Raw genomic sequence first — 16,097 nt, forward strand, 5'->3', positions numbered from 1 at the left:
TTGTATAGCAGTAGGATAACCAAAAAGTTTATTGAACACCTTGAATTGTAGGTGAAATGCAAGCAAGTCAATCTGTTCTACTAAAGAAGCCAGCTGTTACTCAGCAGGTTCTGTTTGAAAGTCTGTCAGCCCATCAATGCATTGTCTGTCCTTTACCCTACTGTAAATAGAAGGTGATTAACATACAGATCAGTTTATGATAGTGATAACTCCCTTTTCTTTGAGGGAGACCCCAAACCTGCATGCAATTATACTTGCATCGAAGTTTATTAGAACGTAGTTACTGCTTCAAGCATAAAATTAAGTACAGTTTCCAATAAGGATGAGACAAGGATGAAGAATCAAAAGAATACTAAAGTTTTCAAGAAATGTGCACTAAAACTGATGTATGCTAGGAAATATATTCATTGTATGTTGCTGGATATCTGTGTTGTACACCATTAGTTTACCAACATCCATTAAAAGTGTTTGTAAATAGCAACATATATTGGATTGCCGGTTAATGAACTGCAAGTTATACATCATAAAGTAAGTCCAAAAGTATGATACTTTTGCAAAATGACATTCAGAGCTAAGACAAGTGGTTGCATATTAGCATTTTTGTTCCCCTTCCCCCAGTTCTGGTTTCCACTCTAACATGTCTAATTATATGCTACAGCTTGTTTATGGCTGGTTTAATTCATATGCTCTTTTCATTTCATAGTCTAACAGACCTTTCAGAATAGCAGCTAGCTGCCATCTTGGATTTGTTTAAACAGTATGCACAGGACTGATTAAATAGCTTTTGTATGTAGCTAGAATAATCTACTTAAGTTGTGCATTCTTTCCCCAAAATATGGAAAATCTTGTAAAAAACACACACATCACACTTCTGGTTAAGGTCAAGACATTCAAGGAAGAAGTTTGTTTAAAGGACATATTGCTGTGTCTGAACACATCGCACAACTCTCTAGCTCTTGTGCAGTGAAAGAATTAGTATTTCTCTTCTGTTAACTAGTGAATTTGCCTTAGGCTGATTACAGCACAATATAATGGAATTCATGTTTTTACGGAATTAAATTTTTAAACAACATATTACCTATCTTTAATGCAATGTATGTTGAATTTCAGGAAAGTAGCAGGATGGCTAAAGGGGCTGATAATGAGATGTGGGATCTTTCGTCTCCAGCCTCACAATCCCTCAGTGATGAAGGTATGTAGTACTATGCCACTATTGAGCCATGGGTGGGGGTGGGGCAGCAATGGGAAGTATTCATATCTGCTTGTGGACTTCCCAGAGTCATCTGGTGGGCCACTGTGGGAACCAGGATGGTGTACAGGAGGAACTTGTTAATTACGGGTGCAGCACTCATGCAGGGGCGTAACAAAGCTGGAGTGGGCCCAGAGATAAAATTTTAAAATGGGCCCCTCACTGATACACACACACTTCACAATATATAGTGCACTCACACTCACATCCCCATTATGCCAGCTTCTCTAGAAAACTCCACTCCCTCGCTTTAACCCTGTCCCTCCACCCTCCCATGGGGAAGAGCGCTCCCGGCTCCATTTTGAGCACTGGAGCCATTTGTGGCTCATTTCCTAAACAAAATGGGGCAAAAACAATTTCCAGCTGATTTGGGGCAATTTTTTTGCTTTAAATTTTTATTGATTTTAACAATATCTTGAAAATCTCATTACATCCAATTAAACAAAAATTGACTTCCAGCTCACCAATCAGCACGAATCACTAACTATACAATTAACCCCTGCTATAATAATTCAAAACATATATCCTATATCTTACCGAACTCAATTTTAGTCTACTCAACCTGCTAATATTACTAAATTTCAAACCCTGTTGAAAAATCAATATTAGGAAAAATAGTTCTTTAGGTACAGTAAGAATGATTTCCAATCTTCTTTAAAGCCTTCCAAATTTTGATCTCTTATCAGTACTGTAAGTTTTGCCATCTCCGCATATTCCAAAATTTTTATCAACCAATCTTCTTTTGAGGGCAGTTCATTGTCCTTCAATTTCTGTGCATATACTATTCTGGCCGCCGTGGTTGCATACATAAAGAATGTTAAATTGCTTGTGGAAAACTCTCCTTGCATTATTCCCAACAGGAAGGATTCTGGGCTCTTAGGAAATGTCATTTTTTTAAAAAAAATTTAACTCATTATATATCATGTCCCAAAAGGCCTTTGCCTTCCTACAAGGCTACCACATATGAAAAAAAGTTCCTTCACAATGTCCACATTTCCAACATTTTTTTGAAACATTTTTATACACTATCGCCAGTTTTTTAGGTGTCAAATACCACCTGTACATCATCTTATAATAATTTTCTTTTAAAGTGTAACATGCAGTGAACTTTAAATCAGTTTTCCATAATTTTCCCCAAGCTGCCATATCTATATTATGACCGACATCTTGAGCCCATTTTATCATAGTCGTTTTAACCACTTCATCTCTTGTCTCTTCCAAAAGCAACAACCTATACATCTTAGACACTAATTTTTCATCATTTTCATATAGCTCCTTCTCAAATCTTGAGATTTGATCCTCAAATCCAAGTTTGAAATCCTTCTTAAAAACTTCATTTAACTGATGGTACTGAAACCAATTACTAACCAGATTTTGTACTTCAATTAGATTTTTTAACTTACAGCCCTTTTCTTGAAAACACAACAAATCCCTATAGGTACCCCATTGAGGTTGCATATTTATCTCTTTACGTACTAAAGCTTCAATCGGGGATAACCATAACGGAGTTTTAGGTTCCAACCATTTTTTACCCACACTCTCATTAGACTCCTTCTTACATATTGATTCAGAAAATCTTTATGTATTTTACTTTTGTCATACCACAAATATGAATGCCATCTGAACCTTCTATCAAATCCTTCCAAATCAAGTATTCTAAGATTTCTTAATGTTATCCATTCTTTTAACCACGTCAAACAAACAGCATCAAAATACAACCTTAAGTCTGGCAGGGTAAGACCACCTCTTTCTTTAGCATCTGTTAAATTTTTAAAGTTAATTCTTGGTCTTTTACCCTGCCAAACAAATTTAGTTATGTCCTTTTGCCATTGCTTAAAACAAGTTAAGTACTAATTATAGGAATAGTCTGAAAAAGAAACAGCATTTTAGGTAAAACATTCATTTTCACAACTGAAATTCTTCCCATTAAAGATAAGTTCATTCTAGACCATCTTTGCAAGTCGATTTTTACTGTATTCCATATTTTAATATAGTTATTTGAAAACAACAAAGAGTTATTATTTGTCAACCAGACGCCCAAATATTTGATTTTTTTCTCCACTTTCAATTCACTTATTTCAAAAGGGGCAACGTTTTCACTCGTAGGCATGGTAGGGCACTTCTGGGAGTCATTTCAGGTGGAGGAAGAACGAACCATGATTTTCGGCTGATTTGGGACAGTCTAGAACCTAACCCCCCATCCCTGTGGCTCTAGTATTATCTGTGGATTTGCTATCCATGCCCCCCCCCCATGGAACCCCTGCAAATAACAGGGTTTTCCTGTACTAGATGGACCCTTGGTCTGGTCCAACAGGGTGCTTCCTATGTTCTTAGCTACCTGCTCTGCTCCACATTTGATATTAGGGAGATACAACTTTTCAGCCTTTTAAAGGTTATAAATATAAAACAGGTCAGCTAGAAATTAAAGGAGCTTAAACAAATGGCTCTAAGGAAGCTGAAGGGCACCAATCACTCCTCCATTTTTTTTCAAAACAGGCAAGGTTTTTTTAAGGCAGGGAAAGGACTTGTATTCAAAATTCCTACCTACCTCAGAAAAATTATGCTTGAGCACCAGTTGGGGAATAAAGCTGGTGTTTAACTTGGTATTGTATTATACTCTTAGATAATTCACATGTTATATTTTCTTGTCAATATAATGAAAATCTTAGTTCTCCAAATACATAGTTTACTAGTAAAAAGGACTCAAGTAGTTTGAACATTGAAATGTTCCAGCTTAATTCAAAGCAAGGAACCTGTAGAGGGGGCTTTCTTTATGATAGATCTCAGAGTCTCAACTACCAATTCCTCATCACAACTGAATTGCTTAATTAACATTTTTCATCAGTTTGTATTACTGCACTGTTGTTATTCTTGACTTTATAGTGCACGACTAAGCAGGACTATTATTTATTCATTTGGCAAAAACAATTCATGCAAAATGTACAGTATGAAGAAAGAGGGGACAAAGTAATGACTTAGTTGCTTTTGTGCCTCATATATAATAGTCTTAGAATCTTAAATATTTTAGCTTTAATGGTGAACTGAAACAGTGTTTCTCAAACAAGCCTACTTCACCTTACCTCACCTCACCAAGTCTTTGTTAAGAGGGAATTACTTAAGGTTCTTTTGAAACTCATTCTGAATTCCTGGGCTTTATTTATTTATTTATCTATTTATTTGATTGATTGATTGATTGAAACTAAATCAATTAAACTATTAAAATCATTGAAACTTTAAAAACATTAACATTAAAATCATTTAAAACCAGTATTAAAAATTTAAACCATAAATCTAATTAAAAGCCTGGGTGAATAAATGTGTCTTTCAGCACCTTTTAAAAAGTTGCCAGAGATGGGGAGGCTCTTATTTCAACATGGAGCACATTCCAAAGTCCAGGAGAAGCAACCGAGAAGGCCTGTTCCCGAGTAGCCGCCAAACGAGTTGGTGGCAACTGCAGGCAAACCTCCCTAGATGATCTCAACAGGCAGTGGAGCTTATGGTGAAGAAGATGTTCTCTTAAATACCTAGGGCCTAAGCTGTTTAGGGCTTTGTGGGTAATAACCAGCACTTTGTATTTTGCCCAGAAACGAACTGGCAGCCAGTGTAATTCTTTCAACACAGGAGTGATATGGTCTTTCCTAGATGTCTCTCCTATAGTGGTCTAAGAGGTCTAAGTAAAATCAAGATTACAGTGGGCAGCATCCACACTTTTTCTAAGCACCATTGAAATCAATGAGACAAGTTGGTCATGACTAAATTAAATCTGATTTATTTAAATGGGACTTCTCATGACTAACTTAATCTGGATACTGCCAATCTTTTTCTAAAGATATGTAGCAAAACCACCTGAGCACATTTGGCAATATATGCTAAGGGATTAAGTCAGAAGGCTAGTAAAAATCCCAAAATCATTTGTTTAAGACACTAAGAAATGAGGAAATCTTGTCAACATTTTCCAGAGTGATGATTCCACAGGAAAAATATCACAGTATGTAGTAATACATTGGCTTGGTTTGATGAGCATCATGCTAACAGAGAAGTGCAAGCGGATGACAGCAATTTTCTAAATGTACAACTTCGCTGTAACTCTCGAAAGATGAACCAGAGTAACTTTTTTGCTTGTATGCTGGCATACATATGAGATTAGAAGAGGTTGCAGTCTGCTTCAGAATATGCAGATACACATATTTTTGAAAATAGATAGGCTCATAGAATATACATAGAATACATGTTATTTCTAGATACCTGAATGGTCATGAGCCTTTAAGATCATACTCCAGGGGGACAGTTTTCAGGTTGCTGGACACTTTCTCTCTCCCCTAAACCATATAGAGTAAGTGAGAAATGACAGTGCTGCTGTACACAGGATCTTCCTATCACTACGATCTGTCCCTATATTAAAAAAGGGACACAGATAAAGTCCAGAGTTCGTTTTCTCCAGGCAGCAAAGTAGCTAAAATCTCATTAGCCCAAGAGTCAGCAGGCTGAGAATTCATCTCCCAAATTACTGTCCCAGGCAGTAGCAGCCAGTGCGGGCACCGCTGGGTGGGGTGGGGTGGCATGGGGTGGGATGGGATCAGCGACAAGAGGCACCTTTAGGTCAGCCATTTCCATAAGCTGTAAGAGGAAGGATATGTAGGGCAGCTTATATCGTGTGTGGCATCCCCAGTAAAGAGACTATAATAAGAAAAGAAAAAAACATTGTATTGACTGGTTTACAACAACAAGAATCCAGTGTTAACACTGACTTATATACAGTGCAGCATGGGCTGAGTCACAACGGGCAAGTTAAGTGATGCAGTGCAGACAATTCTTATGTAGTTACTTTTAAGTGTGGTTTAACAGCTAAGACAGTGATAATTTAGAAATTGCTTACCTCTGCTCTTGCCGCACCTGAACACGGCTCAGAGCAGCAGCGCGCTGCCCAGCACCCCCTGCGGTAGAGGATCGCCTCCACCACTCACCTGGCTGCTAGCGGGGGATCGGCTCTGCGGAGGCAAGGTGAGTGGTGGAGGTGATCCCAGGCTGCAGGGGGTGCTGGGCAGCACGCTGCTGCTCTGAGCCATGTTCAGGTGCGGCACAAGCAGAGGTAAGCACTGCTTGCTTTGCTCCTAAAGGTGTCCGTCTCCCTTCCCCCCACCCTCACCGGTTGCACCCACACTGGCCGCTACAGGTCCCAGGAAATTTGGCAGAGTGGGGAAATAGTTCAAGATCCTACTGGAAATAATTAAAGAGTACTAGCTGACCCCGCACATCTGTGCAGTTGTGCACTGACCCTGTGGTATCCACCCGCAGTGCCCTCCCTCGCCCCCACAGCACCTTCCCTCGCCACGCAGCACCCTCCCTCACCCATCCTCCCTCACCTGCCCTCCCCTTGCAGTGCCCTCCCTCGCCCTCCCACGCCCACCCTCCCCCTGCAGTGCCCTCCCTCCCCGCAGCGTGCTCGCCCACCCTCCCCTGCAGCGTGCTCACCCTCTCCCCCCGCAGCTCGCTCGCTCGCCCTCTCCCCCCGCAGCTCGCTCGCCCTCTCCCCCGCAGCTCTCTCTCTCTCCCCCAGCAGATCACTTGCTCGCTCTCTCCCCCTGCAGTCCTCTTCCCACGCAGCTCTCCCCATTGGGGGGGCCAGGCCATCCCGTCGCCTCCCACCTCCTCCTCCCAGCTGGTAGGGCTTTGCCCACCATCTGCCCACCTCCTCGCTGCCACCATTATTTCTCCCAACCACCGCCTCCTCTTCCTGGCCGGCGGGGCCTCGCCCGCCGTCCACCCACCTCTTCTAGCCGGAGAGGCTTTGCCTGCCAGCCTGCCACCGCTGCATCCTGGCCGCCACCATTATTTCTCTCTGCTTCAATGCTGGAACTCTCGTGTGCTCTAGAGCATCTGCACGTTACTACTTGATTGATCTGCGCGTTACTACTCCCCCACCTCAGAGATCTTCCCATCCTCACCTGAGCTGCACTCCTGCTCCTCCTCCATCCCGTTGCTTCCATCCCTGTCAACTTTCTTGGTCGTGGCTGCAGCATTGCTGCCGCCTATTGGCCAAGCTGCAGCCCCCTTACAGCGGCCCCTATCCCCAGAGACCTCCCCACCCTCACCCCCACAGGAGCATCAGCAGTGATTGACTGGGCCGTTCCTCGCTTTTGCCACCACCATGGCCGCGTGTTCCCCTCAGGCCGCTGTTCCCTTGCCTGCCTGCCTCCCTCTAACAATGACCTTGGTAGCCCCAAACAGCAGCAGTGGTTGACTGGGCCCTTCCTTGCTGCTAGTGCTGCCACGGCCACTCATTCTCCTCAGGCTGCTAACAGGCTCAGGCCCGTCCCTTGCCCTTCCTTCTGTTTCTCTTCCCCCTCCCTTCTTTTTCTCTTTCTCTCTCCTCCACTCGCTCTTCCCCACTCTTTCTTCCCCCTCCCTTTATATTTTTTCTCTTTCTCCCTCCTTTCCTGAGTTAACAGATTTCGTTCATCGTGTTTCCTCATTTAATTCACACAACGGCATCCTCCTTCTCCTGAAGGGGCTCTTTCCTCCCTCACAACCAATTTTGCAGACCCCTGCCTGCTATCTTTTTATATATATAGATTCCTCTCCTCTACAATCAAGTTGCATTCCAACTGACCTTAACCATCACAGGCTCCTCCTCTTTATCTACATAGGGAATCCCCACGGCCCAATCAGGTACTTCTGCTTGCGAATCGCCTCCTTTCTACCCCACTGCCCAATCAGGTGCTTCAGCCAATCGCCTCCTTTCTACCACGTCCCCCCGCATGGCCTGTCTTGGAGAATTAATAATATAGATTCTTTAGATGAGCTAAAACATTCTAGTTAATAGGAAGATGCCAGGAAAATACAGCAGTAATTTCTAAATTATCACTGTATTAGCTGTTAAACCACACTTAAAAGTAACTACATAAGAACTGTCTGCACTGAATCACTTAACTTGCCCATTGTGACACAGTAACATGAAGATGAGCCTCAGTTTGATCAATTGGTAATAATGGGAGCAGCATGGCTGCAAATGTGATATAATTCTTAGGAGCCACAGAGGTTCTGCAAACCTGGTAGAAGAAAAGAACTGTTTGGATTCATATGAAGCAGCAAGTGTCTCGTGTATCCCCCCTCCATGGGCCCATGCAGCACTGTATATAAGTCAATGTTAACACTGGATTCTTCTTGTTGTAAACCAGTCAATACAATGTTTTTTTTCTTATTATAGTCTCTTTACTGGGGTTGCCACACACTATATAAGCTGCCCTACATATCCTTCCTCTTACAGCTTATGGAAAAGGCTGACTTGACCACAGTCAAAGTCTCTTTCTATCTCTTGCCCTCTGCCCTGATAAAGTAGAGATAACACTAGTACTTCGCTGCTGTATTTCACTACTTGGCCTGAGCAACAGATGCAGGGAACAGAGACATAATATAGAGGATCATTACTCCTACCTACCCTCCATATATACTCCTATCCAAATAATTTACAGTATCCTTTTTCGTGGTTCTTCTTGCCAAGGTTTTGACTTGGTATCTTGGCTGATAAGCCTTTTTTTATTTGTAGTGTCCTATTCATTAAGGACATTTTTTAAAAAGCAAAGCTATGGTCTCTCTGTCCAAATTGTGCTTATCCCATTTTATTTTGAATCTGTATTCCTTAATAAAATTAGAAAGCTTTAGTTTTTGTAAATTTCTAGTATGCGTTTTCCTCATTGTATAACCCATACAAACAATATTAATAATGGATATGAAATCAAACATGGCCGAATTCTCTCTCCATAGAACCTGGTACAGTTCCTCCAAAATCAGCTCTATTTTCTTACTTCAGCAATCAGATAAACTTTGCCATGTGAATAAAACAGCTGTGAGGCAGCATAATAAACTAAGGTGTGACCCTCCAAGTATTCCCTGAGCAAAACAGAGCAGCCACCTGCATCTTCTTAACTACTTTTAATAATTGAACACAATATGAATATTAAATGCACAGCACAAGGCTCAATTTTTTGCTATTTATAATTAAGTTTCCAGATTTAAATTTGACTTTTATATGAAAAATGGGGTTTTGCTACAATAATTGAGATGAGGAAAATAATATTTTGCCTCCAAAACACCAATTCTTGTACTGTACTCAAGTACAGTTAGATTGCCGTAAAAGCAATTAACAAAATATACACTTCTAGAATCGTTACATGTGAACACACTAAAATATTCCCCATAGGGGATGAGGCCACTCTGGGAAGAGCATTTGCATGCAGAGGGTTCCAAGTTCCCTCTCTGGCATCTCCAAGATGAGAGAGACTCCTGCCTGCTGTCTTGGAGAAGCTGCTGCCAGTCTGTGTAGACAATCCTGAGCAATATGGACCGAGGGCCTGACTCGGTATAAGGCAGCTTCCTATATTCCTATGAGCTTTTCTTTCAGGAAACAGAAAGATTCTAAAAATCTAGATGACTGCTCAAGCATAGCAACCTATCCCCCAAATTATTTCTGTTATTTTGACATCACAAAAACCCAACCCTGCTTAGCTTCATCTCCTCTATAAAATGACTAGTGACACATGTACCATAGTAGAATACTTTGGTTTTATAGTAAGGTGTTAAGTGTTATCTATAATCTCTTCAGATATTAATTATGCAATCATCAAAAATTCAGTATAGCCAACTGAATTCTGAATCTAATAAATGAAGGATCTCTAGGGAGATGGAACGGTAATAAGTGCCTACAAGAAAGCTTTAAGTTACAAAATGCTTAAACACAATCACCCAGTAGAATGAAAAAGGACCTCCCTCTACTTTGACTGGTAAAGTTTTTAAATAATATTTTGTGATGTACACGTTTCTTTATCATTATTCTTGCGGTTAGTATTCATATCGACACCCCAGCAAGCAACTAATTATTATTTTCATAATACTAATCCACCAGCTGCAGTGCACATGCAGGCGCTCCTATGAGCAGGGAGTGCCCAATCCATTAAACCATGCATAGATGCATTGTTGCATGAATGATACTTCCATGAAGACTATAGTGTTCATTGGCACCACACAGGGCAGCAGTTTGATACAATCATAGCTGGTGTCATGTTATATATGAGATCCAGGAAGTCTTTAGTTAAAAGTCACTTCTACCATGAACTCCCTAAGTTGTCTTTAGCAAGCCTCTATTTCAGCTTGAGCCCCCTATCTGCAATCAGATAATAATGATAAATATTAAGATCTAGAGATGTACTGTAATCTAATTATTCATTATAGCCAATGTGGTATATTGGTCAGCGTGCTGAACTAGGCCAGGATTCCAATCTCCCACTAAACCACAAAGCTCACTGATTACCTTAGGCCAGTCACCCTCTCTCACTCTAATCTACTTCACAGGTTTATTGAGAGGGACAGGAGGAACCATATATGCCACCCTGAACTCCTTAGAGGAGGAACAGGATAAAAATGAAAACAATTATAAGTGCATTATTCCACTTCCTCCTCCAAGGAGGTCTGGGTGGCACACATAATCTCATCCCACCGCTTTTATCTTCACAACAACTTTGTGAGGTCTCTCCAGTCCACTTCAACTCTTTACTGACTGTGCCACACTGGTTCTATATGTAGGAGCAATAATACTGACCCCTTAAAATGTTGTTGTAAAATGTTGTTGTAAGATAGTGTATATAAAGCACTTTGCAAACTCTTGAGCAGTGGTAACCAGCCTGGCTGCCCAGCTCTACCTGTACTCCAACTCCCATCATTCCCTGCCATAATTTATTATAGCAGGGGATGATGGGAGTTGAGTCTTTCTGTAGCAGGACAGCTTCAGGTTGGCTACCCCTGCTCTAGAGAGTTAAACAAATACTAAGTTTATCATCCTCATCCTCTCTTTGATTATCTGACAAACAGCTAAATTGAAAGTGGAGTCCTCGTTTCCCAGATCCAAATCAGCATTACCTATGACAGTACATCTGTTGAAAAGGAAATCAAAAGAACTACATATTATACTGTAGAGAAAAAACAGAATATTTACATGGGAATGCTTTTTCAAGCAGATAGGAGACCCCAAACCTGTATTCTTCATTTAAAATCTAGGATATGAAGCAAACAGATTTAGTGTAATAGAACTCTTCCTAAAAATTGTTTTTGAATACAGGAACCATGGTGAGTAAGGAACTCAGCAAGTGCTTGCTTACAGCCTCTGAAAGCGAAGTTGATCCAGCAACATCACTTGCCTTAGAGATGAAATATGCTCTGGATCCCAACCGGCAGATCAAGAAAAGAAACAAAGCCTTGCAGGTGAGATTCAAAGATATCTGTGATGCCCAGAATGAGCAGAGGGACAAACAGCTCTCTACACTGCAGCAGACAGACAAAAAGGAAGCAAAGCCCATCTCTTGCAGAACAGCTTACCGGAAATATATGACAGTGCCTGCACGGAGATCAATCCCAAACGTTACAAAAAGTACAGGAGTTCAGACTTCGCCTGAACTTAAAAAGTGTTACCAGACATTCCCTTTGGACCGGAAAAAGGGGAGTATCATCAAAAGCATAGCTTCAGTTGACACTTTTCCAAGTCAAAACAATGGATTCCTAATAGATGTTAAAGATAAAGACAGCAAAATCTCAGGGGAGGCTGCTCAGTGTAGCAAGAAAGTCACTGGATTTGTGACAGCTGAGTTTATTTCACATACTAATGAACGCATGAATGCAATAGAGCAGCCTTCTAGTGACAACTGCTCGGAGACATGTAGAAGCACTGATTTGCACAGCTGTACTAAAGAACCTCCTCCTCTTCAAAACTCAGCAGCTTCTGTTTCAGAAGAGCCTGATTACCAGCTGCATGACAAAGCAAAACACCACACGGGGCCATTGGGAAATGAGGAGGCTAATCCATCCACCCATGGAAAAGTGTTTAAGACAGAAGTAGCTTCTGTCTACTTGCCTGCATCCAGTTCACACGTCTCACAGACTGACCTGCAGAATTCTGCAGCAGGGAATGAATGGTCTCTGTGCCCAACTGAGGACAAAAAAAGAACAGTGCATCTTAATGGTCTGCAATCACAAGCCGTAAGTGCAGCTCAGGCCTGTTCGACGCAGGCACAGTGCCAATCAACTGAATGTAATGAACAGACCCTTCAGATACATGTTTCACCTATGGAAGGAAATCAGCCTTGTCAGACAGCAGTTGCTGTGAGTGAAGGATGCCAACAAATTGTGCCTCACACAGAAGTGGTAGACTTGAAAGCACAGCTACAGATGATGGAGAACTTGATCAGCTCAAGTCAGGAAACCATAAAGGTCTTGTTGGGTGTTATTCAGGAGCTAGAAAAAGGAGAAGCTCATCGAGAAGGGTAAGCTGGCTTTTGGAATCTTCCTTAATCTGCATGATCATTTCATTTGCTAAAATAGGTAAGAGCTGAACAGAATTCTACAAAGTAATTTACAGTTTCAGTTATATGTTTGTGTGTCCTTAAATTTTAACTCCAGTTCTGTTACAACTGCTATAAAAGTACATTCAACTGCATATGCATCATCTTGCTGGATTAATTTGAATTATTTCAATGAAATAAGTGTGCCTGATTCACCATACCTGCAATACACAATTCAGTGTCTAACTTGACACTAATGCACTACTGCTGCAAAATGACCTTGAGTCTGTTTCATTTCCCCCCCTAATATATACATATAATGCATTAGCTTTTAGTACAACTGTATTCCTAAAAGAAGTAAACTTTGAAATCATAGTCGATTTCCAAAATAATACTAATATTAACATATATTGTATATATTGTCTCAAATCAGAGGATCATTTAGGGGCTAATAATGTCAGTACTATTCCATCACCCAAGAAATCTTGTTTTGGTTGCTTAAAAACATATTTGTATTTAAAGTAACAGGAAAGCATTCAACAGACTGCTAAAGCTCTCCAAAATATACAGCCGTGTCATTGGGCAGAAATGGAATGCATAGAGTTCTTTAAGCATACATGCATGTGTTCCCTTCTTTTGTTCTACAATTTTCTATAACAGTATTATTCAGATCTATTTGTACAAGCGTAGCTATTTACTCAGGCTCAGCTAATTGTCTTTATCTGATAATTGCAACTTTTGTGCTTTTGGCATCTCAGATGCATTCTCTTCCTTCACCCCTTTAAAGATGCATTGTCTTTATTTACTAGTTAATTCAGTGGTTTCATTCTAGCGCAACACACACATTTCAAATTAATGAAGCAAACACCTCCCTGCTTAAAACGTTTTGCATAGCCCTAGTTTCCTCGATTCCAGTAAATGTTCTCCCCCTGAATCCCTACATTGCCCTGAAATTATCAATACATATTTTATATGTAGCTCTTGATACTGCTCTCACCCAAAATGAGCAACTGAATAAGAAGTACATGAAGCAAATGATCATTTATAAACATGGAAGCAGGTTGTTCACTGGAATAAATTCATTAACATTTTAACAAAATGCTTTAACAAAATGTGTTTGGCCCAAGAGCTTTGCAGCATTTATTTAAAATTATAACCCACCATATCCCTAAGGCTCAGGCCAGGTTACATAATTTTAAGTACAGGTTTTCTCATTTTAGCTGCCTAAATATGAATCTTCTTTGTTCATATACTATACAAATATAATACAAAAAATCATGCTTTTATTTGGTAGCAGTGACCCACTCAGTACATGGCATGCTATCTGCACTCTGTCATCTACAGTAATAGAAATTATGTCAAAGTTGTGTTGCTTGAGACAACCAATATACATTTCTGTTAGTTTTTAAGAACAGAAAATTTAAGTTACTTAATCTATAAATATAGTGTGACCATTCATAAAATGTGCTTTGCTTAGTAGGTGACCTACACAATTTTAATTTGAAATGCAGATGGACAGGATAGAAGACGGATACACTTATGGGGATTGAATCTTTTAGAATAGAAACCTAATAATCAGTTAAATAAACAATGATCTCTCAAATTAGAAACTCTGTTTCAGTTCATTTTATTTAAAACCAGTTTTCAGAAAATGAATGCATCTCTTTCAAACATCTGGTCATTGTGCTGATCAGCAAGTTAGTCTGAAATGTTTATTCTGTGATGCTACAATTACTTTAAATCAAATTATCAATTATTTTAAATTGTAATGGAGTAATTATTTTATTGGTCAGTGTGCAAATTTTTGAGGTTCATAAAGCTGTTCAGTCGGATTGCCCTCAAACTGCTCTTATTGTTTATAGTTTGCCTGAAGTATTCTGTGAAACTTAAAATCTGTCAGCATCTATTTGCCCATCAACTGACCTCTTTAGCAGACCCCGACTTAACTTTGGGATTAAGAACTTCTAGATCACTCAGATGGGTTTTGTAAAAAAATTATCCTGCAGTTGAATAAGCATTATTATATGCAATATTTAAATAATACATTCCAGTCTTTTTCAAAAACTTTTTAGCTTTAGGGGACATTTTCCACATGGATTCTGCTGCCAGATCTCTGGGTATTTGCAACTGTAGCACGACGTTGCAGAGGATTATATGGAATGAGGCGTCATACTCATTACATTCAGGCACGGGTGAAATCTGTTAGACTGTATCATTGTCATGTGTGAATTAAACAGACAACTTAGAAAACATCCAGTATTCTCTTGCAACTTGCACAGGGATATTAGTGATGTTGAGTAACTTCTATTTGAAGGAAGGTTGTCTGCCATTGCTGATACTCCTGGATTCCTCCAAATCACAATTTGAAAAACAATGGCTGACATCCTGATTAAATTTACTTGAGGAAGTCCCATTCCTCAAGTAAATTTAGTCAGGATGTTTTTCAGGTTTTAGTATGACATGGCCAAAATATGGATGTCACCAATGCTGGCTGATTGATTAAAAAATCCAACCTAAAATTTATACATTTTCCAGTTTTCACTAGAATAGATAATAACCTTTATCTTTATTTATAATAGATAAGAAAATATCTATTTAAAATATAATAGATAATAGATTTTCTTATCTGTTATCTTTATTTATAATAGATAAGAAAATAACCTTTGGACCCAAGTTAACAGAAAATTTATTCTGCTGATGGAAGGAAACTAGCCCTAACACCAGCCAGAGAGGTCTCTGTTTGCATAGTCTTTTCCACAAGAAATTGCACATGCTGTTTTCAAACATTTTTTGGTCCACTAGAGTTTATTTACTATCGCTGGTATCTTTTTTACTCATCATGTGTATTGCAACCCCAGGACATTGATGGGCATCGCAATAATTCTTTACTGGCACTTCCACTGATTTCATAGAATCCACTCATGGGCTGACATTCTAACTAAATTACTTGATGGAAGTCCTGCTGAAATTAAGTTGTCCTTTAGAGTAACTCCTAAGCAGTACTATTGAGCAATTTAGTCTGGATGTCGGCCACTGTTCTTCGAAAACAAAAATGTATTTTATTTTAAATCAAACTTTACATACTTTAATTGCATTTCTAATTTAAATCAAAGGATCTATTCCCATTTATAATTTAAATTAATCCTTGAACATTTATATTCTTTACCTTTTAAGGAATAAATGTATACTAGGGAGTGCCAACTTTCTTCTTCTTTTTGAAGAGTAACCAGGAAAGGTCCAACTCATCAACTATTTATGCAGGAATACAAGGAGGTAATACAACCTCATAATCCAAGAAGAAAGTTCTTTTCCGAAAAGGGTTCCTTAAACATTGATGCAAAGGATGGAGCAAAACCCACCAAAACTGCTTAGAAAATTAAGTAAACCATTCTTGTTGGAATTAACATAGTATTTACCACTGTAAAGGTAGTACAGCATCAAGAAGCATTCCCATCTTCCTTCTGAGCCTGGAGGAGGTTGTGGGCTATCCTCTCCTCCTGCTGACTTTGTAGGCCCTCAGA

General features: G+C 39.8%; 2 protein-coding genes across 13 annotated transcripts in view; one reads left to right on the forward strand and one right to left on the reverse strand.

Annotated features, from left to right (window-relative positions):
- DOCK1 (dedicator of cytokinesis 1) overlaps positions 1-16,097 on the reverse strand; it is a 645,511-nt gene that overhangs the window by 353,652 nt on the left and 275,762 nt on the right. The gene's annotated exons all lie outside the window — the stretch shown is intronic.
- Positions 1-16,097, forward strand: part of INSYN2A (inhibitory synaptic factor 2A) — a 182,889-nt gene that overhangs the window by 105,407 nt on the left and 61,385 nt on the right. For 6 of the 7 annotated variants that reach the window (XM_053305334.1, XM_053305336.1, XM_053305333.1 and 3 more), the window contains 2 exons: positions 1,111-1,192; positions 11,361-12,558. In XM_053305334.1, coding sequence (XP_053161309.1) covers positions 1,123-1,192; positions 11,361-12,558 — 1,268 coding nt within the window. In that variant the 5' untranslated portion in view covers positions 1,111-1,122. Of the gene's footprint in view, positions 1-1,110; positions 1,193-11,360; positions 12,617-16,097 lie in introns of all 7 variants that reach the window. The other variant, XR_008318712.1, reaches the window with a different exon arrangement.

This window comes from Hemicordylus capensis, chromosome 3 (assembly GCF_027244095.1).
Source record: "Hemicordylus capensis ecotype Gifberg chromosome 3, rHemCap1.1.pri, whole genome shotgun sequence".
NCBI classification, from domain to species: domain Eukaryota; kingdom Metazoa; phylum Chordata; class Lepidosauria; order Squamata; family Cordylidae; genus Hemicordylus; species Hemicordylus capensis.